Genomic DNA, 24,039 nt, shown 5'->3' with positions numbered 1-24,039 from the left:
CTTGATGGTTTTTCTGTTTCTAGTTTACTGGTTCATTTTACATGGTTTAACCACCTGTTTTCATATTCCGAGTCCCCAGTCCTCTGAATCTCACTCTTATGAGCCCTCTCAAATCCTCTGAATCATCAACATCATTATTCTGAAATGAAATCCAGATGACCTGTTCAAACAAATTTCCAAAGAATAATGACGTCAGGATTCAGTGGAAGAAAGAGGCAGTTTCATGATTCAGAGTCTCACTGCATCACTGCCAAGAGTGATGACCTCTTGGCATGTTTAAGTACTCTTAAATCTGATTGGAGGGTGAGAGACCCATTCAAGACATATTTTAAGACACACAATAGCGCTTTCTTCAAAAAATAATTTTGTCAATCAGTTACATGGTGAAAAATTCTTAAAATGACTTCTACTCCCTCTTGCAGTCTATAAATATGCTTTTTAAAAGTCATTTTCAGTGAATGTGCACGTGAGGCTTCAAGATTCACATCACTTTGTTAGGGCTGAGTTTTGGTACATGACAACTTAAAGGTATTGACCAAAATACCCCAGTACCAAGTACTGTCCAGACTTATCCAGTATCTCAGTTGCTGCTCTCTTCCTGGCAAATGGTCTGCTCAGCGTTTGCCTGTTTAGCACGAGCTAACACAGATGCAACGTATAACATCCAACACAGTCATAACAAACTCACACCGATAACGAAACGGCTCGACTTTGTCATTAAACTCATTTATAACTGCTAAATAACACAACGCAACCCAAGACTGTCACGACTGCCCCTAACGTTAAGCTCACATTCCTGCAGCAGTAGCTACAATCCACAATCTGTTTCGTGGTGTCGAGCGGTGGTAATCAGTCGAGCGGTGTGTAATTGATGGAGTTTGCAGTTCAGTGTGCCAAGATGCCATCAAAACTTTCAAAAGTGCGGCTGTACTGTACGCCACTCTATTCAAATGATAAATATTGAATGAAGTGTCGGAATCATTTTAAGGATATTTTTATCATTTACGGTATTAGGGTACATTTATCAATATTTTGAACCACACCTCGCCCCACTGAGAGGACATTGACTAGCACATGCCTTAAACTCAGATTAAAAATGAGCACAGAGAACCGCTCTTCTTTCAGCAGATACATCAGACTTCTTGTGTCAAACTCTGTAAAAACATCACTGCACTGTGAAGTTCAAACATCCAAAAGAGGCAACAATAGTCAAAACATATTTTGAGTGTATGGGGAAAATCTTTCACTGAGCCACACAAGGTTTACCATCTCTTTCTCTACCACTCTGTCCTGCACTAGTTTTCTTAACATTTAAGGGGTATTATTGTATGATCCAATTTTAAAAAGAAAAGTATGTATTTACGTGTATTATTTGAGTCATAAAGTATAAAGAAAAAAACATTTCTTGTCTTTTTTGTTTCTTTGCAGCATCATTTATGAGAAATGTTTAATGTAAAAACTGAACATTTACACATTTTGCTTTAGAAAACACTGACATTAAAAATACAATTTCCACTGTGGTCCCTTACAGCAGCAGTTTATGTACAAAGGGGACTAACTCAGTTTTAACAACGTTCATATTGGTCCTTTGAAATCTCAAGTATCAAACAATCAGTGTCAATGAATAAAACAGCGTCTATCAGAAATGCACATTTGAACAAGTAAACAGATTCTAGTTTTTGGGTAAACGGTTTCAGATTTCCTGATAATTAATACAGCATAGCCCTTTTCACAATAAAGGACAGCAGACGCATTCCACATTTTTTTAAGTTAAGTTGTCTCTCAACAAACTTGAAAGTCGCCCTCATCTCAACAATAACCTTTTCTTTATGTCTGTGTGATCTCGGGGGAGATCTCTGCCTTGGCTGCCGCAGCTCACCAAGGCTCAGCTAAAAACATTTAACCTTTAACCTTTATTTCCTTGTGAAGAAAGTGCTGACTTCACCTTCCGCTTAGTGAAACAGGCCCTGAGGTTCAGGTTAGTGAGTCAGGATGTTGAGGAGTGATCTCCACGGGTTCCAGTTTATCTGAGAGGACACAAAGAATCTTGTCAAACTTCTCGTAGCGCTCCTCTCTGTCTGCTGTCGCCCCTGACTGACCCCAGAACAGCCGCAGGGCGAACTCTGTCCGGAAAGCCTCCAGCAACTCAGGGACGGGCTCCCAGCCTGCTGTTGAAACAGTGTGACAGACATCAGATCAGTCACCACGGTAGATGTATCGTCACTTCACTTTCACAATGCACACTGGACATAAATGTCCAGAGTACATTGTTTTTTTTTTGTTGTTTTTTAGGGAAATCCTGCATACTATGTCTTTTAATATTCTGATCAATATATCATTTTTCAGTTGTCAATTCAATGTTTGGCTTTTTTTCTCAGATTTCTATCACGTTATTGGCATGTTTTGACATGGCATCTTATAATCAGTAATTGTTTGGAAAATCAAGTTTTTACTCAGTAAAAAATGTTGTTGGTAAAAACATTTGTGAGCAATTTGACCACAAACGAAGCAGAAGAGTTTGCCTTTTACAACAATTTTGGGCTGTCTTTAATGCTACTTATCAAATCTCCCTAACTCACACCTCCACATGAACAGTGACATGAACAGGTGACATTATCTGCGATTTACGACAAGTTTGCACTGGGCAAGATATTGGTATTAAAAGAGACTAGACATCGTTATATTGTTAGTGTTGTCTTTTCTTGGTTTTGAAGGCCACATTTCAGTTAAGTGGTGTAATTTTCTGATCTTACCAGACTGTTCTGGATGTCTACATTTCACCCACTTAGTCATTATATCCACATTACTAATAATAAAATATTGATGGAAGCACCAATAGTCAAACCCACAGTATCGTCACAATATCGAGCTATTTGGTCAAAATTTCTCTATTTAATTTCTCCATATCTCCCAGACCTAATTTGAGTGTTTGGTGAATCTGACATGAAACATTAATATCAACAAACCTCACAGACAAATTGAGAGGTTTTGGATAAAGAGGAGGGTAATATGCTTGCATGAGGCCTATCATCTGTAGCTTTGTTAAGAGAGGATATTACTTTACATGCATGTGTGTACCTGTGAGCAGAGTGTGTGCATGCTGCTGATAATCTTGTGCATGAAGCGCGGCACTGCGAGCTGATTGAAGGACATCGAAGAGAAGCTGACAGCCTCGCTCACTGTTCTCCACGGGGTCGTCACCCTCCATCGCCATTAGCAGGGGAACCAGGTGTGGCACAGCGATAGGACCGTGGACTACAGAGTCTACAGAAAGACATATAACATATCAAATGTGGCTAACATTTCAAATAATGAGGTAGATAAATGTAATCCCTGTGAGAAAAAAACTCAGGCTTTAGACTGCTCTGAATACTCCAGTTCTAATGTTCTTCTAATTTTGAGTGAAATGACTTCAGCTCAAGAGCAATTTTTGTATTTGGTCCTCTGCTCCACACACGCTACTGCATGAATTTTCAATATGCAGCCTACACTGCGGCATGTAGCTACATGCTAACTTCAGAAAAACATGTAATATGAGTTGCAAGAATTAATAATAATAATAATGCATTTTATTTATAGGCGCCTTTCTTGACACCCAAGGTCACCTTACATCATCAACATAAAAGCAGACACAATATTAAAGAGACAAAATGCTGATTACTCATCAATTTCAGATCATATTTGTGTTTGAACATGTCTGATTTTGGTTTCAAAGATTTTACTGGTAATTTGTTAGTGAAAAAGTCATTCCCTTACTGCACTAATGTTGTAGCGATGCAGAGGTACAGAAGACCCCAAAATGGAGACCCATCAGAGCAGACTGGACTTTTTCGGGAGTGAGGCTTAAACAGAAATGTGCCACAGAGGGTGGATGCGGGTGCTCCAGCACAGACAGTATGAGGAAAATTTAAAAAAAAAATTTTTAACACCGAAGCATGTAAACATGCATGTTGGGTTTCTATTAGAACAAGTAGGTATCTGAAAATTTGCAAAATAGGTCCTCTTTAAAAAGTGGGTCATAAAGGTATTTATTTAGCACTTGTTTTAACCTGTCTCGAGTAACAGGTGCTTTTTTGCAGAAAGCTTCACTCAATTTAAAGAGAAGGGTGCTAAACTATCAAGTATGTTTATAGGGCTAGAAGTACGACCACTTACAGTAGGTGAAAAAAGATGCACAGAGCCTTTTGTGGCTCTTTTTTTTCAAGATTTTGTGGGCTTTTGCTTTTATAAGACAGGACAGATTAGTAAGCCTGAAAGCAGAGAGAGAGGGGATGACATGCAGCGAAGGGACACAAGTTGCAGTTGAATTTGTAGCCACTGCAGCAAGGACACAGCATTTATACACGGGGCAAATGAGGTATTCCCACTTTTTGAGGCTCTTGAGGGAGCTGCAGAAGGTCTGATAAATTGTCTCTCAAGTGACAAACAAACTGACTGCAGCTCCAATCAGTTGTTTGGCGCTTCACTTTTTGTCTATACCAAGTACACAGCCATTGATAGCAGTTACTTCATTTGTTAAGAAAAAGAAAAAAAGAAGAAGCCCTAAGCACTTCCACAGTTAGACACTTTTAGCTGTTTATTTGGAAGAGCTGCACTTCCAATTTCAAATAACATCTGAGTTTAAAAGGTCACATTGGACAAATCTGCCAAATGACTAATGTGATGTAACGTTTCACTCTTGACCCCACCACTCACCGTCCCCCTCGTTCAGCATGTTCATGAAGGGTTTGAGTTTCTTCTCAAATAAGACTGCAGTCTCTGTGTGGTTCCTCCTCAGTGCTCGCCATGTCATCTCAAGTCGCATTATCTGTAGGCGCATAAAAAAAAGTGTAAGAAAACCTTAAACAGTTTCCACTTTGCCTTAGTGGGCTTCTAGCAAGCATACAAGTGTCACAGTTACACCACCTGAGGCATCTCCAGGGCCTTCATCACAGCGGAGAAGGAGTAGAGGTTGTGGGCGTGTTCTTTCAGGGCCTGAGCCAATAAGATTAATTTATGTAAAACGGTTGCTCTCTGGCTCACAGTCCCTGTGCAGCCCAGGATGTCCACTGCAACTCCCAATGCTATTAGATGGTGCCTAAAAAATGAAAGATTAATGGATTAGAGAGGTGAGTAGACAGAATATTGAATATGTTGAGAGACAGTTTCATCACTTCCCACTAGCGGCATCTCCTCACCCAGACATAGAGGAGAATGGAATTTAAAATTGACATGTAAAAAAGCAGCAACATTTTTCTCCACAGCATCCCAGCTACTCTGGATAATCCACAAAACTATAGTTCCCCCTGAAAACTGTTAACAGTGTTTCATGTGTATTATCCACAGTGGCGACAACACTGAGCCCAGAAAAAGATGTTGCTGTCACATTAACTTCGTGATGCTTTCTGCAGCACACACGAAATTTCATTCACGTGCATTGTTTGTGGTGATGTCAGCAAGATATCTGTATGGCTACATAAGTGTGGAAATGTTTTTTTCATAGTTTGGGTGAACCAATGCTTTAAAGGTGCATTATGTAAGATCTGGACATAATTTTGGTTTAAAAAATTCAAAAATGAACTAACCCTATCAACAGGGTGTGAAGAAGTAACACCTTTTATGTTATGTCCAAGATGTCAATGTATTGTATTGCAGAGATACGTATACACTGCTTGACAGCCGAGGACTGGCCGTCCCTTCTGTAATAATACATCCTGGCCTGAGAGGCAATAGTGAGTCATTGTAGCCTCTAGTGTGCCGCAGGAGACGATGAAGAAGTTGAGCCTGCCGGAGCGTAGAGTCCATCGAAAAGCATTGAGTTTACAGCTTCAGTGAATTAGTTACTGTGTAAGAAACACAGGAATGGCAGAAGCTCCAGAAAAACAACCATTATCACCATAACAAGCATCTACCGAAAAGAAACAACGTTCCACAGCAAAGAAAACAAGTGATGTAAGAAGAAACAAAATGAAAGTAAATGTTGGTGTGGCTTTCCAATGCTGGAGACAGCTCTTGGAGAGTAAAAAAATGTGTAAAAAAAAAAACTGTGGGCTTACAATCATTTCAAGGGTGAAATACTGCCCCCCATTCGTTTTGGACTGGTTGACTGGAGCTTACATAATGCACCTTTAATCTGTCTGTGTCAGCTGCATGTACCTTTCTAACAAATCTTGCCGTAACTGGTGTCCGTGTGGCAAAGTGACAAGCTCCAGCCCTGATCCCACTCCCATAAGCCTCTTCTGCTCATCAGTCACGCCGACGATGCGTGCGACCTGCAGCACCATAACAAATGACAGATCAATGGCCAGACAGGGGTTACATCCAGTTCATTAGTGAGTGATTATTCACGCTACTCATGATTTGTGGGAATTTGGTTTGCTGACTTTACTGAATGTCATAAACTTGGGGTCATATTTATTAAATTACTAACAAGGAAATATTGGACTAAAGTGAAAAGTACACATTCCCACTTATACTCAAAAACATGAGGACAAAAGATGTTAATGAAATTTCCTCTGACTTAAAAATACTCCTGCGGCTGTTCTGGGGTCAGTCAGGGGCAACAGCAGACAGAGAGGAGCGCTACGAGAAGTTTGACAAGATTTTTTGTGTCCTCTCAGATAAACTGGAACCCGTGGAGATCACTCCTCAACATCCTGACTCACTAACCTGAGACTTCTGGACTGAAAATACAAATATCATTGTTTAAGATGAATAATATGAAGCAATATGAATCATCCAAAATGCATTTGATCTGAACACCTGATAGGATGTTATGCTTTTCTTTTGACGTGCATTTATCAGGTGTGCAAAAATAAAAAAATGAAACATTGATTCTGAAGTCTGAAATGGGAGCTACCTGGCAGTCAACACTGAGCATGTGCAGAGCGGTGCTTTCTGCATTTGAGCGGTTGAAGAGCTCTTTGAGTGTCAGCAGTATGCTGGGATCAAGAGGTCGGTTGTTCTCCGGCAAGAGCAGAGACTCAAACTGATCCAGCTGGAAACAGGAGACTGACTCCACCTGTGTTAAGAGTAAAACAGATATTGCAGCATTACTGCACAGCTGACCCTCTTTGCTGATGCATAATGTGATACTAAAAGAAAAACAGAAAAAAAACTTTATGTTGCACTATTCAAGTGAAAATGGGCTAATTCTTGCAAAACACTGGTGTAGTCCTTAAAAACATTATATAACATTTTTGTTTATTAAAAGAGAAGCAAATGTGAAAACTGTAACCTGTGACAAATAGATAATTTATACAAACATGTGGCTTTTCAAAATGCCAGTCTTCAGCTTCCAGTGCCGCCTTCTTCTGGGGCAGCAGTGGCAGCTGTGATGACGCTTCGCTCTTCTCCTGTGCCTCCAGAAAGCCGAAGGAAGTCTCTGTCAGGCGGGCACGACTCTGCCACTTCTCCTCCGCACGCAGTCGGTCCACATGACCTTTCCGTCGAGACTGTGGCACCTGGACACACAACAGCAAGAGGACATAAGCTCTCCATGCAGTATTTAACTGCTAAAGTCTTCGTCTGTTCCTCAGATACAAAGAGAGATGACAGAAGAAACAAGACTATCTGAGCTGAGATGAGTTCATCACCTGGACGACCAGCTCATCGTAGAAAGACGAGGGGTCAACGTCCTGATCTGTGGGTGGGGGAGGGACGGCGTTAGGGAAGACCGCAGAGACCCTGAGAGGTTTAGGAGGAGCTCTCGGGTGCAGCTGTCCATCTGAACCTCGCAATGTTACACCACCACCTGCAGGGAGAGAGGAGGGAGTTATGTGTCTGTGTCACTGGCAGCCCTGATATTTCGAGGACAGGGATACACAACTTGCTTTGACTGGGGGCCACTCTTCCAAAATAACAGCAGTCCCATTCATATTTCTAGGATTTTAACACGTTTCTAAGATTTTAGGTAATTTCTCCGGTTTTAGGATGTTTCTAGGATTTTAGGATGTTTCTGGGACTTTGGAAAGTTTTTAGGATTTTAGGGCTTTTTCTGGGATTTTAGAACAGTTCTCGGATTTAAGGATGCTTCTAGTATTTCAGCACATTTCTAGGATTTAAGGATGTTTCTAGTATTTTAGGGCCGCACTCTGGTATATATACTGGTGTTGAATGATGTTTTTTTTTCTTAATTGTAAATTACAAAGTGGTTGGGGGGCCACCTGGCAACCTATCAGGGGCCAGATAGGGCCGCTGGCCTTCCGAGGAGTATCACTGTTTCAGGTGCTACTGGACTTAAAACCTTGAGCTGCCAGTTCATTCTTAGACACAAGTAGAGTCCCAGAAAGGTTTAAAATAAAGTGTCAGATTTCACAGTGTGATGTCATGAGAGGTAGACACATTGAGGGGAGACACACCTTGCAGCAAGGACTACACACCATAATGGCATCCAGTAAAAGACTACAAGGCCCATAGTAAGCAATCAGGGCAGTCAGGACAATGGTTGATTCCCAGCTGAAACAGATCAGCTGATTGCACTAGTGCATGTGAAGGAGATACAATGATTGAGGTGTCCTGAGAAAAACAATGACTTTTTAGTTATATTACCAATACAGTGAATTAGTATTTTGATTTAAATATTTGATTTTGTTTTGTTTAACTTCTGTCTGCAAGAAATAAGTTCACTTGTTAAAGAAGACTGAATACACTGATTTTAAGTCGGAAAGCAAAGTTTGACTGTCTTCATTTTCTTCACCCACGCCTCCAAAGCTCCGAGAGAAAAGCTCCCGACCTCTCAAGACATCACCACAGTCAGCAAGTTTCGCTCTGATGTGTGAGTACTCCCCTCTGTATCAAAAACATAAAGGCTGTAACCTGGATCTTAAACACATAAAAGACATTTCTTATAGTTAGCTGTTCAGTTATATAGAGTTTCATTAAAATCGAACTCTTCTTTCAAAGAAATTCCTCTGAAAACTAACACCTACCTATAAACTAAATGAAGTAAAATATCTGTCCCAGAACTTTGTCTCTATTTAACTTGTAAATAGTGCCAGATATCAACAGGAAATTATTCTGAAGTGACAGACCTTTAAAATGAAGCATTAAGGCTGATTTATGGTAAGGCACCCGACACTTGTGATGAATGTCGCTTGCCAAAAATAAAAGAACGGCCCCACATTTTCAATTTATGCTTCAGCGAAAGGTTGCATTCTCCTCGGATAGTAGACTGTCCTTCTTATAGTTTGTTTTGTATAATTGTGCTTCTTTGTATCTTTTTGCATTTTGAGGGGTTTGATGAAATCAGTGAATTAACTGAAGACAATGGGAATGCAAGTAAAAGTAGTGGTAAATGCGTTCACTGAACCAAATAAGGGAGCTACAGGGTGATTATCTTTTGGTCCAACAAATGCTGGACAAAGACATGCACTCTTTATTTTCGCATGTCCGCCAAACGTTTTCTCGTCAACCAGATCTGGCCTATTTATTTCCGGATGTGTCAGAGCGGCTCACCGTGACAATCCAGTCACATTGTTGTTGAGTGGCCTACCATAATGTAGATTTCATTGTTTCATTTCCCAACATGAAGGTCAAAATGTTGCTTAAAAATCCTTTCCCAAGCTGCCAGAATTAAAATTCTAGTGGCGAAATGGGTACAAAAATGCTATTACATTTTTCCTGCACAGTGAAAACTTCCATCACATCACTAAAATCCACAAACTGTGCATATTATAACAGAGCAGGGAGCCCAGACAGATATTTCTGCTGTTCAGTAGTCTAAATCTGACCATACATTTAAGTTTTAAAGTGTGTATGTGAGGCTAACACCTGGTATCAACATGTGTTTTGGTGATCCGAACACAAGTGGACAGTCAAAACTGAGTGCTTATGTGGTTAGATTTTGTTACTGCCCGCGTCCCTTACAAGATCAAAGGGCCTCGCACAGTTGTGACGTCCACACTCACTTGCTGCTTGCATGCTCGTAAGTCAAGTGTCAGTGCAGCTGTCAGCAGAATTCAGCATGTTTTAGGGCAAAAAGGAGAACGGTCACATGATGCTTCGTCCAACATGTCAGAAAAAAGGCACAATTTAGAGCATTTAGTGAGCTGTCACCAGAACAACCACTACGTCCAGAGCTGATAACGTAGTCCTTGTTAGGGATGCATTATAGTTTACATATAAAAACATAAGTGGTCAAATGTGTCCCTGACCACCTCCCAATTGGAAGTCGTATACAACTGAATATAGTGCTGTCCACTAGTGATCAGATCACCCAAAAGACATGTTAATACCAGGCATAAACAGGCTCTGTGTGTATCACCTGGATGGGAGGGCCGTGTGTGTCGTGGTCGGGGGCTCAGCAGGGGTTCGCTGCCTGTGCGAAACACTGGAGAGATGGGGGCGTGGCCAGTGTCCTCTGACTGAATCTTCTGTGGGACACCTGGAAAAAAGAGAAAGACAGGAAGAAGTTAAACAATAAACAACATGGTGTCTTGCCAAGGATTCTGTTTTTCTACCTATCTCTTCCTTAAATCAGTTCTGGAGAAACTATATCGATTGACTATGAAGGACAAAGACTTCACTGACCACAAATGTCCATCTAGTGTGTCTTCCAGTTGCACAACAGCTCAATCATGTCTCTGTCGCCATTAAGGTGTCTATTGGAACTTTTCGGCAGCCACATATCTAATATTGTTTCAAGTTTTTTGTTGATATATTTGGTGTTTTACAAGCATATGGAAAACAACTTTGCAGCTAATTTATAATCAATGTGGCAACAGATTCTTTGTGGCTGTATTTAACTCGTTTAAACAACCAGACACAGCACAGTCACTTATTTTAATTTTTTTGTTTCCTCCCAAATAGTTCATATTAGCAGAAGGAAAACCAGTTTTGCTGTATGTACATATTGACAAAGACAAAAAAAGAAAATGCATCATTGAATATTCATTTAATGTCAACTGCCAGTAAATATTAGCATTTCTATACATTAATAAGTGAATTTCACGCTTCAGGGGCACGAGCTGCTCTGACAAAAATAGACCTGGGGCGTAAATACAGATAATTGGATATGTATGCAAGCAAGACGCTCTGCTACATGACAGCACTGTGACAGGAATGACAGCGGACTGTTTCCAGCTGCGGCGGCAGAACTGTGGACATTAGCGGTTAGCAGGGACAGACATGCGATGTACCTGTTCGTAGGTTACTGTCAGACTGTGCAGACTGAAGCGAAGGCCTGCGTCCAACGTTCTCCAAGTTAGCAGGCTGACTTCCACTTCTGCCACACATAAAATAACATTTATGAGTTTATTTGTATTTGTGTTGTGTGTTTCAGCACTACATTTCAACAGACTTCCTCCCACCTCAGCAGTGGATTGATGACCTGCAGTGTGTCTGCATGTGCAGAGCTGAAGCTGCGTCTTTTGTTGGCCTCATTTTGTTTTTCTCTCCCCGCACCTCTGCTGCTGCTTGTGGACTCTGTGTGACGCTCACTGATGACTCGCAAAGGAAGGGTCCGATTGATAGGGTGAAAGATCACGGCGCCCGAGGCCTTGGAAATGGGTTGACGCCCGCCCACATAGAATCGGATCAGAGCGGGAACATTGTCAAAGCGATCCTCCTCAAACTGGAACAGCTCCCGAGAGTAGCCCTGTCACACAGATGGAGGCACGCACATTATAAATCAAGCAGACATTAAAGGAATAATACGACAAAAATATTTTCAGATCCTCATCCTCAAGAGGCTACAGAGGTGGCTATTTTAGCTTGCAGCTCAGCCTAGATCAGCTTAGATTCAAAGCTGATACAACAGTGACCCAGAGTCAGCAGAAAATGTCAAAAAAGTGTCAAAGTGAATTGAAAAATTTCATACCAATCTTAAAGCATAATACAATTATCTACTGCTGATCTGTATGTGCTCCGAACAATCATCACTTTGTCAATGAATTGCTAAATATTTCTGCCTGAATTTCAGAGTGATGAGTGGACAGTAGTGCAACACAGAAACAGAACATGTGTCGTGTGTATTTTGAATTTGTGAGTATATGGAGCACACTGAACATAAGGATAAATGGCGGAGAAGTGGGTTATACTCTACTTGTGATATGAGAAGTTTTGTTTGATGCTGATGTTTTTTTACGTTTTTTTTTTTTGTTTGTTTTAGGTTTTTGTTGGAGTCAGTCGTCATAACTGGTGTCAATCAAAGCTGACTACAGCTGCCAAGATACAAACTTCAGAGCAACCTACAGGAGGTGAGTGTTTAATAAACACAATAATTTTTTTTGGTTAGATGATCTGCGCTGAAAATGTTACAGTATATTTATCTAGGCTAAATTTTCCAGAAATCTGACTGATCCTAGAAAAAGTTAGGGGCAAAGGTGACCTCTTCAAAATGTTTGTTGTGTTTTGCCAGACCAACACTCAAAAACCCCAAAAGATTAAGTTAACAGTGATAGTCAGTGACCAGCATAATTCTCATAAATGTGTTATTCAGGTCCATGTAATCACACTCATAAAACAGAGGAAATTTAAAAAAACATCATATTTAGAAAGCTGAGACCTGTGAATGTTTGGCACTGTCGCTTCATAAATTATTTGAACAATTCATAGATTAACCCTTGCTTGCCGCACATGAACACACATAACATAGACGCACCTTTTTAGGACGAAGGATCACTCGTATGATCTTAAAGTGCATGGGCCCGTCTTTCCAGTGGCAGCTCAAAACGTAGTCACCAGGGGCAGAGCTCGAGTCTCGGACCAAGAAGTCTCCGTCCCTCTCAAACAGAGACTCGGCAGCCTGGAGACAAGTCAGCAGGCTATGTTGATCAACATTATAACCTTTTTACAAAGTAAAGATTTATTGCAAGACAGTGGTATTAGGCTGCAGAAGCTTTAGCTGTGTGTACCTCATAAACTAGCAACTGACTGTATGAAACTAGTGTCACCAGCTGGTTAGCTTAGCTTTGCAATAATACTGGATATGAGGGGAAACATCACGGTTGTGGCTCAGAGGTAGAGCGGGTCGTCCTCTAATCAGGAGATCAGCAGTTCAATCCCCAGCTCCTCCTGGTAACATGTCAAAGTATCCTTGGGCAAGATACATATGTATGGTAGCCTCAACTATCAATTCATTTAAAGGAATACTTTGTAAACACACTTACCGGTGAAGTAAAAGTAAAAGCCAACCCCAGATAAACTCTAGTTTTGTAGGCGTTTTTGTTTATATTCTTTGTTTATATTCGCATGTCTGTGTGTACTTTGTCTCCTGGATGCATGCTGCTTACGGTCTGGCACCTGATTGCTACCTTTTTGTAAAGCCCTGACCTCACCTGAGCGCTGTGGGCGTACAAGGCCAAAACGTCTTCAATACAGAAAATAAAAAGAAAATAAGAGAATACAGGCAGAAGGCAGAGTCTCTGCAGAAGAATACACCACCACACACTTCTAGTGTATCATAAATATGCTAAAAATATCATAAGATCCTGCGCAGCATATTTAATTTAAGCATAAATACAGCTAAAGTAGTATGGTCCATTGAGCACCTCTCTGCCTAGTGGTCCGTGGTACCACGCATGGCTCGTCGGGTCATCTGTGCTGAGCTTCAGCTCCTCCTCCAGCTCCTTCTTTAATGAGTCCATGTTACTCCGACCACCAAACACCTAAAACACAGCCATGCAGTGACCTTAGTTATTCTGCATGTTTTCGGCGCTCACTTTTTAGTATGTATGAGGTTATGAAGGAAAATCTGGAGAAAAAGAGGGCAGCTATAAAGAGAGCTGTGTGCTTAACCTCTTACCTTCAGCTGGCTGAGGTATGCGCTGACACTTCTCCTCTTGCTGAAAAACAAGAGAGAAGAGGTGATTTGGAGCTACTTAACTCAACCCCAGGGAGCCACAGAGGACTGTGCCATGTTTTTCCTTTGAACATAAACAGTACAAGGATGGAAGGCCGCTGCCAAGGTCTGGATCTGTCATTAACACCACACAAAAACTGAGGGACTTTTAATAGCCTGCCTCTTTTTCCTCCTTCCTTCCTCCCAAAGCTTCCACCTTCCTGCCTCTGTAAACACACGGCGTACAGATGAGCTCAGGGATAACACCCAGTCATCTCATGAACTGTTAGTCTAGAAAATCTGCATCTGTGTATGGATGTGGGTTAACAATGTGGAGCACATCATGTGTGTGTTGGGAGTGCCGAAGGGATGTGCTGTGTGACGCTCACTTGTTTATGTGACGCTGAATACAACTATTAGCATCCACTGAAGAACAATACAAACTCTGATACTTCCGTATTTGCCATTTTTGTAGGTACACTCAGTTAGAACTAACTGAGTCAAATATAACAGCTCTTCAATAAATCTTATTTTAATATAGGCTCTAATGTTTAGATTTTGTTGAAACTGTTTAAGAAATTAGTTTCAGAGGCCGTAACTTATTGTTAAAATGAATGTCTTCATTTTCAGTTCCATTCATAACCAGGCCACATGTTACCACACAAACAGGTTGTACTAGGATTTTAGAAACCAGTGACTCATTTTTTAAATTTTTCGTTTTTTGTTTTTCATGCCATTTATTAAGTTTGCAGTCAATTCCATTTTATGGAAGACTTGGAGTAGTTCTTTCAGTGTTATCTGGATATCAGATATCGTCTATAAACTTGTTTTTAGGCATAAGACCATCTTGTTTCCCAACATAAATGTCTAAATGCTCTTTCAAAGCTGCCAGGAATATATTTTAGTGGTGAAATACTGAATCTTTTCTAACATAAGGTCTAAAAATTCAGTCCAAAAAACACATGTGAGATTTTAACTGTAAAATGCCCCCAAGGTTGTTAAAACCTTCGAACTTCAAACTCAGAGAAAACAAGGCAAGGACCTCGGTGTCTTCTGTGGTATTGTAGCAATGGTTGTGTCTTCAAATTGCATGTTTTGTCTGACAAACTCCCCAAAGCACAAATATACAGATAATCTCACACAAGACAAAGTAAAACAGCAAAGTCTCACAACTGTGAGGCTGGAACAAGGCAACATTTGGCCTTTGTGCCTGAAAAAAAGATGTTATTAAATTATTAGCCAATTCATTCTTTGTTGATGGCCTAAATGATTATTGACTTAATCATTCCAGCTCTGCTCTGTACTAGTATTCTGTGCTTGTACCATATTGTGTAGTGACCGACCTTGTTACCTGAAGTATCTAAAAAAGCACTATGAATTAAAAGCATTATTATAATTAAATGTGTGTTATATTGACAAGTGCCTCCAATAGTTAGTCTGCACTTGACATTAACAGGGTGGATAAAACATTAAAAAGAAGTCAAAACAACTACAAACTATAGCATCTAAAATGACCATAAGCTCTGAAACAACACCTCTTTAAAACATGTCCAACTAAAACTCAACATTACAACCTTTATAAAGCGCTGGCATTGTGTCAAACTGAATAAGACATTTTGAGGTTCTTGTACTTAACTTGATTATTCCCATTTTCTGTTAAGCTTCTTTATACTGTACACTCTTTATACACTACTCCACAACATTACATTACATGTATTTGTTCATTTTAGTTACTAGTTACTTTGTAGATTCAGATTAACAATGCAACATGTGATCAAACAATGAATCATTATGTAGGCTAATATTATAGATTAAGATAAATTTATTGACTCCCAGGGGGAATAGCACATGCTACCCACCAGATAAAAGAAGGGTACACTGCATAAGTGGTTGAAATTATCTCCACCTTTACCAGCCTCAACATTAAAGTGATGAACACATTAATGCGTCAATAATCTGGCCTAGATAATCCAATAATATAACAATAAACAACAAGCTATTTGTTATTCTGAAATAAATCATTATACATAACGGGTACTTTTACTTTTAGTATTTATTTTGATGCTTATCATTTTGTAATCTACGTTTTACTTGCGTAAAACCATGTATGTATATCTTACTTGCAAAAAAAGTATCTTTTACTCTGTCATGTTGCAACTTTTAGGCTACTTATCTACAAATTCTGAGTATTTAATCCATCACTAGACTAGGCAGGTAAAGCTTGGTGTGCCTAATAAAATAGCAAGCATTGCTGTAGCCTATTCACATTTAAAAAAATCAAAACCAAACATGGCAGCAACAACATACACCCTAACAGACACATATAAATGCACAGACACCCAGATAAATCACAGCTAAAAGATTTTTATGAGGTAAGAGTGGGCAACATCCTGTTTGAGGGGCGTTGGCCCAGCAGGTAGGCTAAACAACAGAAACACCTGTGCAATGTGCTGCAGAACCACTATTGAGACATGCAACCTGACACCACATGTTTTAAACTATTTTATTAAGCTTCAGCATCCTACTGGGATTCCTCTGTGTAATCTGATAACCTAAAAACTGATAGCTTCTTTAAATTGATGTTTGTTCTAACATGAGCATGAAGTCTTCTGAGTCAAGATTGTGCAACAGGTAGTTGACGTGAAACTGCCACAGGTATGTAATAGCAAAGTCATAATCAAAGCAACCACTCTCGACGTTCCTGTTCCAAAAAGACTAAAAATTGAGATTTTGACAGCTTAATGCCATAACTAGTAATACATGTTTAGAAAGCGCTGCACACTAAAAGTTAAATCAACTCTGAAACCGTCAGTATGAACAGCCTCGGAAGTCTCGCGTTAGTTAAACTTAACCGTTGTTTTAAAAACGTTCTGTTCTCGTTCGGCCAACGGTCCTACCTGACAATCCGCTTCACAGCCCGGTTGTCCCGGACATGTTTTACGGTCGGTGGTCCAAACTTACGCCGCAAGACAACAGCTGAGGAGTCGTAATGTTGAAGCCGTGTCCGCGCCGGTCCCTCCCAGCCCCCCTTTCTCCTCTTCGCCCTCCTCCCTGCGCAGTTTCGGACGAGTTCCCACAAGTTCTCCGGAGCTCTCCCTCTCCCCCCGCCCCAGGCCCCAGGTGCTGAGACGCCGCTATCTGGCCGGCATTCCTCGGATACCGACACAAGCCGAGCTAACACATCACCTGGCTGCTGTCAGCGTTACATGGTAGGTAGCTGAACAGAGTGGTATGTGACTATGAATCCAACATATGGTCTTAATTCGGTCTATTTTGACATGTCGATTTGACTTTTTATCACGCAAACTTAAAGTTATTGCCAAACACAAGCTGTCGTCAGGTCAGAACAGGTTAGTCTGCAGCAGCCACTCAAATTCTCACCAGTTCAACCCAGTTTCTTTACGTTAGTGTGGTATTAGTACTAGTATTAGTATTAGTAGTAAAAGTCCTACATTGAAAATGTTACTAGTAAGTAATAGTAATTAAGTATAATCATGAAAATGTTAAATCTTCAAGTAGGCCTATGAAAAGTAAAAGAACCCAATAAAAAAAGAAAAAAAAACTATACTACAAAACTATTTAAAAAGAAAAAAATGTTAAAGACACATAAACACACACACACAAACATATACATTCAAAAAAGCCGGTAAAACCCTATAAAAAAGAAAGAAATTTAGAAAAAAAAACAGTCAAAAACTCAAAAATAATTAAAAAAAAAGAAAATGACATAAATGTTTTTCGAAATTAAGTACCCCAGCAATGAGTCCTAAACCTCGGAAATGAATTAGCAATTTAGCACCTCTGATTCGCTAAGTCAATGGTTTGTTTTGTTTTGAAGACTTCAATAAGGTCTGTGGTTAACACAAGCTTAACTCTTTAAGTTGGTTCTACAACATAAAATACATCCGTAAATACCCCACTTGCAAACTTTGAAGCTTTTATGTGTCTTGTGAAAGGTGGTTGATAACAAGTGACTATATGAGACAACAGATTGTCATCACGCCCAATGCGGTTTCACAGGCTCATACAGGCGCGCCTGACATTGGCTTTTTACTTCTGGTGATTACATATAGGCTTCAGAAATCCCAAAAGTGGTATTAATTTGGGGAGATTACCTTCCTGAACAAATTGTTAAAGTATCATAAATGTTTGTTAACCACGGAGCTTATTTTCTGCAGTAATCTAAAATCCAATGTAAAAATGCCATATGCTTTTGGCCTCTGGGTTGGCCTACAGAAAAACATTATTAATGGAGCACTCTATAGTTGCTGGGGGGGGTTACTTTATTTGCTATCACAATAGTTAGGGTTCATTTTCTGTCAGTCAGCTAATTGATTAATCAACTAATCACTTCAGATGTACTTTTATACAACTGCTGGGTGGTTTCATTAATAACAACACATCATATTTCACACACTATTCTCGTGTTTTTTTATGCAAGATTTTTAATCTTTAAATTTACTGGTAACTTCAGCTGTCAGATAAATGTAGTGAAGTAAAAAGTAAAATAGTCCCCAAATGTAGCAGAGTAAAGTATAAAGTGTCATGAAAGAACATATTCAATTAAAATACAAATTTGTGCTTAAGTACAGCACTTAAGTAAATGTATTTAGTTATTTTCCACCACTGATTAGGCCTAATCTTTAAATAATTTGATCAGTCTAAAATAATTACTTTGATAATTTCTAAATGTTTTCTCCCATTAAGATTATTGGAGCTTGCACATGCAACTTAGGGTAAGTGTATTAATATTTATATATTGCATATTAATATGTATCTGTTGAGATGTTTGGTTCACAACCTCTGGGGCTTTTCACTTTCAGCACTTTCTGACCGGTGAACAGAGATGTGCCTGAACATGACAGCCACCCTCCATTTATACACTTACAGTGCTTGTCAGCAGTATAACTCAATTATGTATGAAAGGAAACAACAGTTAAAACAAGATTAAATGGCAGGTTTGCCCAATTTAAGAAAACCACCAGTATTACCCCTCTTACCTCTTCGTCATGACTATAGTTTTGGTTTTAATGTACAATAAAAAAGTAACATTGAAAAAAATCCAACTACTTTTAACCATAATGCAAGCAATAGAATACAGAGTGCAATATCGAAATGTCTGGAGGCTTGTTTTGGTCTGTCCATGGCATCACAATGTGGCAGGCTGCCCCACAGTGACGCCGGTTGCCAAGCTACATACGTATATACTTACTCAGGCTTCAGTAACATTTTAAATGTGTTTGGCAGTTAAATTTCTCTGCATTAAGAAAATATATATTGTCTTTTTTGATGTTTTTATATAATGGCCTATAGCCTGGGACTTCAACAGGGGTCCTCAGATAATTTTTTTGACGTATTTGTGTCAACAAAAATTAAAATATGCCTAAAATACGCATTAACATAAATCTAACATATTTTGCCTTTTGCAACAACTTATCTTTGTGAAGGTAGAGTTTCCTTCCTAACCTACTTGTAAAGCAAACGCAGGTCAAGACTGTAGCCTGAGGCTCATTGGCCCACCAGACAACCTCCATTTGCCCGCTATGTGCAACACAGTTTTATACAATATATGTCGTAGGGGGTCCCTGCTCTGTCTCTTTTTTCAGCTAAGGGTACTTGGCCTGAAAAACAGTGAAGACCTCTGTATTGTATTTTGTAGAGCTGCAAAATTATTTAAAGAAACAACTGTAAGAACATTGTTTGGGTAATTTTTTAAGCAAAAATACCAAATACTACCTTGTACTAGCATCAAAAATTCTGAGGATTTGCGCTTTTCTGTATCCACTGTCATAGTAAACTAACATTTTTAGGCTTTTCTGTCTTAGTAAGACTAAAGAAGACAGTGGAAGCGAAACATTGTTTCTGGATAGTCGAGTTTCTGTTGAGGTTTTCAAATGTAAATTCTCAGTGTTTTCAGGACCACAAACTGAATTCCATTCACTCCCATTTTATTCTTGTGGCAGCAGTAACCTGAAGTCTGGATAAGCACATAAAACCAAAGCTCATGGTTTCATAGCACTAGGGGTAAAGTAGAAATGAGCATGACCTTTTATAATGTAGATGAACTGGTCCTTTAATGCTGAAAGTGAACCAGCATGAAAGCATCTTCTTTACTCCCACACTTCAGGATTAACATCTTACAAACACACGCTGGTATTTGTCACTCAGTCCTTGACCGCTCACTGGGGGGGAAGTGTGACCGAAATATCAAAGTCCCAAGGTGTGTTGTTTACTAAGTTAGTCATCAAATGCAGCTGTTCTCCTGATTGAACGAAATAATTAAAGTAAAGATCATGATGTTATTTTATATCCTCAAGGGGGTTTTATTCCTGTTATCTTTTAAGCCTGTTTATAGATGACTGATTGTTGAATATACCTGTTTCACCTTTTAAACTCCGACATACATTGTATGGTGCACTAGTTAATTATTAGCCAACCTGGAGAAAGTTGATCTCTCACACATGCACACACACACACACACACACACACACACACACACAGTCATAATCTTTCACACTCACACACACACACACACACACAGACACACACCACTCATTGGGGGTCATCTTACCTGTGTTTGCTGTCCTCGCAGCGCTCCGCCTCACTGACAGTGTTGTTCTCGTTCAGGGGACGTAGCTGGGAGCAGGAGGCGGAGAGGCGTTGTTTCTTATCAGCGCGCTGGAGGCGGGGCAGGACACTCTGACGAAACAAATCCTTGCTTGGCTTCACCTGCAGGAAATGGTATGACGTGAGATGCTAGTTACATCATCTTATTAAAAAAAGGGGGCTGGAGGAGTTACAGGTGAAGTCTACTGTTTTGTGATGCTATGTAGTGTGAACTTGGTTTTCTCACCAGATCCAAAGACGATCCCAGGGAATACTTTCGGCTCACCCTGCGCTCCACTTTCACACCTGAGTAGACAAAAGTAAACTTCACAGGAGTAGTTCAATATTTTGGAAAATATATATATTTTCTGTCTTAAAAGAGAAGATTATTACCACTCTCATGCTTGTCCGGTAAATATGAAACTGAAACAAAAAAGATGTAACTTCTTAATAAGTGGGCTTTAGAAGTGTTGATAGTTTTTTTTCACTTAGCTTGCTGTATCGACCTGTTTCTAGCCACACAGCTAATAAGCTTCTTTTTTTTTCCCAAAATGTTGAACTATTTCATTAATTGGTCTGCATGGATAGATATAAACAAAATACGCCTATCTGCAAGACATTGCTAACTTGTGTCATCATTATTCATGCTCCCTAGATTTTCACTTTTGACTTTTTGAAATTACACTTAGCAGGAACAAGCCAGTAAACATGACAAATACATTTTAGTGTAGACCGCTTTCACTTGATGCATGCAAACATGCATGTATAAAGCATGAATGATTTTAACAGATACTGTTCTTTGCAAGTTGAGAAGGATGATTAAAAGTTAAGAGACAGTTCATTTTAAGGCTTTTTTCATAACAGACTTGAACACATAAACAGTTTGAGTTATCAAATACCCAAGATGAGCATGCAATCGGTGTCTGTCTGTATTACTGACTGAAATGTGGTTGTATGTTGAAGTATCACATACTGAGAGCTGGTATTAAACATCTGGTTGGATTCACACTTGTTTACTCATTCTTAGTTCTTATTCTAAATCATCAGTGCAAATTTTAGACTGAAAGACCAGTGTGAAAAACTTAGTGGCATCTCACGGTGAGATTGCAGAACTGAAACTTCTGTGTGTCAGGGGTGCAGGTACTATGGTGGTTGACCAAAACGTTAATGGCACTATCTAAAGCCAGTGTTTGGTTTTTCTGTTCTGGGCTACTGTAGGACAACATGGAGGACTGTGTGGACAAGGACCAGTGCAGTAGATATAAAGGGCTCATTCTAAGGTAATGGAAACACAACAGTCTCTATGCACGCAACTCTCTAAAGGGTGTAGAGGAGCTAAATGCTGCAGGTGTAATGTTTATCCTTGTTTACCATTTTAGTTTGCCAATTATCTCTACAAATAAAGTACAGCTGGGGCTGATGGGAATGCCATTAGTTTTGCAGTCATAAAGGAAAGAATTGGACAATGTGCGATTCTGACTTCATGATAGAGGTGAAGGAAAACTTGGGGGATCATTAAAGTTAATTTAAATTCAGATCGTGGGAAACCTGCATGCTTTTATAAAATATCATAAAATGTCATCCAATATTTGTTGAGATATTTAATTCTGGACCAAAGTGCTGGATCAACAAGTTGCCATCCATAACTAGCTGCTGAATTTGTCAAAAACATGCTAATATTTTCTAAAAGGTATCCATTTAAGTATTGATTTGGTGTCTATCAAAATTCAGATATTTTAGTTTTGCTAGACACAAAATGTAAGAATAGGATTGCAGGTAGATCTCAGGCCAGGACTTCAGTATATATCACAATATTGCGAATATATGAAAACCTCAAACATTAGACAAAATTCTTTATATCTTTAAAACAAAACCTTCAATAACTTTTTTTTAGGCTGGTTGCAATTTCATAGGCTTTGTATACAATACAATACAATATGTTTGCACATGGCAAACATTTAATTAGAATATTTTTTATAGTGATAGAATATAGATATTGTTGTCCAGCCTCTGTGTGCATGTGTGTTTGCATTTAGCTTGTGAGGGTCACCAGAGTGTGGGTCCAGTTTTTGTCGGTGTCTTGACAGCTGATTAAGGATTGTTTCTCTGTGTGTTGCATCCTCTATCCCTGCATCCTTCAGCTCGCCATCCGTTACACTCAACAAACCCTGGACACAAAGACAAGGATGGTGAGAATGTAACAAAGAGTAGTTTCGGGTAATGTAGATTGATGCACAGATCAAAAGACAAGATATCAACAAGAACATGCAGATGATTTTCATATATTCACCTACCTCCAGACCATAATATTCACTCTCAAGAGTCTTGGTGTACTGGGGCAGGCCGATTTGTCTCAGCCACCAGGCGATGGAGCGATTATTCATGTCTGAACAGCAAAGCAGAAGAGATAGTGATTACATACACATACATGCTTGTACATGTTTTTTTTCTCAAGAAGTTTCTGTAAAAAGTACTAATGAAAGAGCAAAGTGACATCAGCTTACTTTTAGAAATCACACCAGCAGAGAGCTCTTGTGTTGTTTGCCTTGCAGCAGTTACAGTATGTAACACCTACCTGTCTGCAGTGTCCACCGAAGCACTCTGGGATATTAATTCTCTCCCTCCCCTTGTAATATTTCTATCTCATAATGCCTCTATCAGCTCTCACTTCCCCTCTGTCCCCTTTCCCTTCTTTGCAGCTGCTCTCATCAGAGTTGTAACCTCTGTCATTAAATCCGTCTCTCACTTTTTCTTTGTGGGAACAGTGGAAGCCCGCTCCCCCTCAAACCTGCAGGGTCCCTCAAAAAGCCAATCAGATCGTACAGTGGACACACAGCGCCCCACAGAAAACAGCAAATCACAGCGCAGGAATTAGCATGATCTCCTAGGAGGTGGAGAGCGCAGGTCAGGGCATGCCATGAGAGAGAGATAGAGTTCAGAAAAACAAGAAGAGGGGTTATAAAAATGTAAGACTGTTAGGCAGCTGTCAACATGTCAAGTCAGAGACAGGCATGCATGCTCGGTGGTGTGTTTGGCAACCTGTCTGTCCAAGCACTACATCAGAAGATACAGTATCTGCGGGAGAAATGGTGATGTGTATAAGGCTGACACCTAGTGCTGAAGTACAAACTGACACAGGCCTTTTCTCTGAGGGTGATTTAAAGGGGTATGCCGCCAATTTTACACATATAGATCAGTTAAGTCATGACAACTACAGCTTGGCCTGTGTTAAGTTGTGTTATATCTTGATGACAAACTAGGGGTATTGAGTTTAAAAGATGTTGGTGTTTAGTAGGCTGGGAGCTTCTAACAGAGGATGCCTTTGAAGCATTAGGGGAAATGTAGGATCAAGCATTTTTTGAGATTGATGCATTCTAGAAAAAAGCCTTCTTCTGAGACAACAGCTTGATGACTGGAATAACTGATCGCAATACCTTTGTTGATTCAGTGACACATGTGACTTACAGAGATTTAGTTTGAGTTGTTACATGTGAAGACGGTTTGATTGTAGAGATTCTCTGCTGTGAATCCAATTATGTGCCCACCTCCAAGTAAATCACCACTGGGTGCTGTCAGTGTCCGAGCCGCTGCTCCATTATTCATAGAGCGGCTCCAGGAATTTTCGTTTAATGATATCATGACAGTCTGTCTCTTTACTCCCCAGCTTTAAGACT

At 39.8% G+C, this 24,039-nt stretch overlaps 2 protein-coding genes across 10 annotated transcripts in view; one reads left to right on the top strand and one right to left on the bottom strand.

Annotated features, from left to right (window-relative positions):
- Window positions 1–1,437: 1,437 nt before the first annotated feature.
- Window positions 1,438–23,331, bottom strand: sh2d3a (SH2 domain containing 3A). Of its 4 annotated transcripts, XM_042484589.1 has the most exons (20): window positions 22,941–23,331; window positions 22,660–22,751; window positions 22,416–22,533; window positions 20,759–20,788; window positions 20,613–20,671; window positions 20,331–20,488; window positions 13,724–13,763; window positions 13,470–13,586; window positions 12,581–12,724; window positions 11,289–11,575; window positions 11,118–11,203; window positions 10,244–10,363; window positions 7,575–7,732; window positions 7,245–7,442; window positions 6,839–7,000; window positions 6,136–6,251; window positions 4,906–5,077; window positions 4,696–4,807; window positions 3,079–3,264; window positions 1,438–2,168 (listed from the first exon to the last, which is right to left on the bottom strand). In XM_042484589.1, exons 2-20 carry the CDS (start codon window positions 22,747–22,749, stop codon window positions 1,975–1,977), a joined length of 2,547 nt encoding a protein of 848 aa, XP_042340523.1. In that variant the 5' UTR covers window positions 22,750–22,751; window positions 22,941–23,331; the 3' UTR covers window positions 1,438–1,974. The 4 variants fall into 4 exon arrangements, with proteins under 4 accessions (XP_042340523.1, XP_042340521.1, XP_042340522.1 ...); XM_042484587.1 differs by lacking the exons at window positions 22,660–22,751; window positions 22,941–23,331 and having other exon boundaries at window positions 22,416–22,649; XM_042484588.1 differs by lacking the exons at window positions 22,660–22,751; window positions 22,941–23,331 and having other exon boundaries at window positions 1,438–2,165; window positions 22,416–22,649.
- Window positions 8,480–24,039, top strand: part of LOC121941726 (proto-oncogene vav-like) — a 39,636-nt gene continuing 24,076 nt past the window's right edge. For 3 of the 6 annotated variants that reach the window (XM_042484584.1, XM_042484585.1, XM_042484581.1), the window contains exon 1: window positions 22,565–22,582. The gene's annotated coding sequence lies outside the window, so the exon portion shown is untranslated. Of the gene's footprint in view, window positions 8,756–12,088; window positions 12,177–20,386; window positions 20,501–21,583; window positions 21,646–22,563; window positions 22,583–24,039 lie in introns of those variants that run through there. The other 3 variants (XM_042484582.1, XM_042484583.1, XM_042484586.1) reach the window with 3 other exon arrangements.

This window comes from Plectropomus leopardus, chromosome 4 (assembly GCF_008729295.1).
Source record: "Plectropomus leopardus isolate mb chromosome 4, YSFRI_Pleo_2.0, whole genome shotgun sequence".
Lineage (NCBI taxonomy): Eukaryota > Metazoa > Chordata > Actinopteri > Perciformes > Serranidae > Plectropomus > Plectropomus leopardus.
Note: the sequence above shows the minus strand (reverse complement) of the source record. Positions and strands in the feature narration are given on the sequence as shown.

Excerpts from the sequence above, each read along its gene's own strand:
- sh2d3a (XM_042484587.1), bottom strand. The coding sequence starts at position 22,647 with ATGAAAATCATCTGCATGTTCTTGTTGATATCTTGTCTTTTGATCTGT. Across the intron at positions 3,265-4,695 it reads CATGCTGAACGAGGGGGACG|ACTCTGTAGTCCACGGTCCT; the intron begins GTGAGTGGTGGG and ends GTCTTTCTGTAG. Across the intron at positions 2,169-3,078 it reads TGCACACACTCTGCTCACAG|CAGGCTGGGAGCCCGTCCCT; the intron begins GTACACACATGC and ends CTGTTTCAACAG.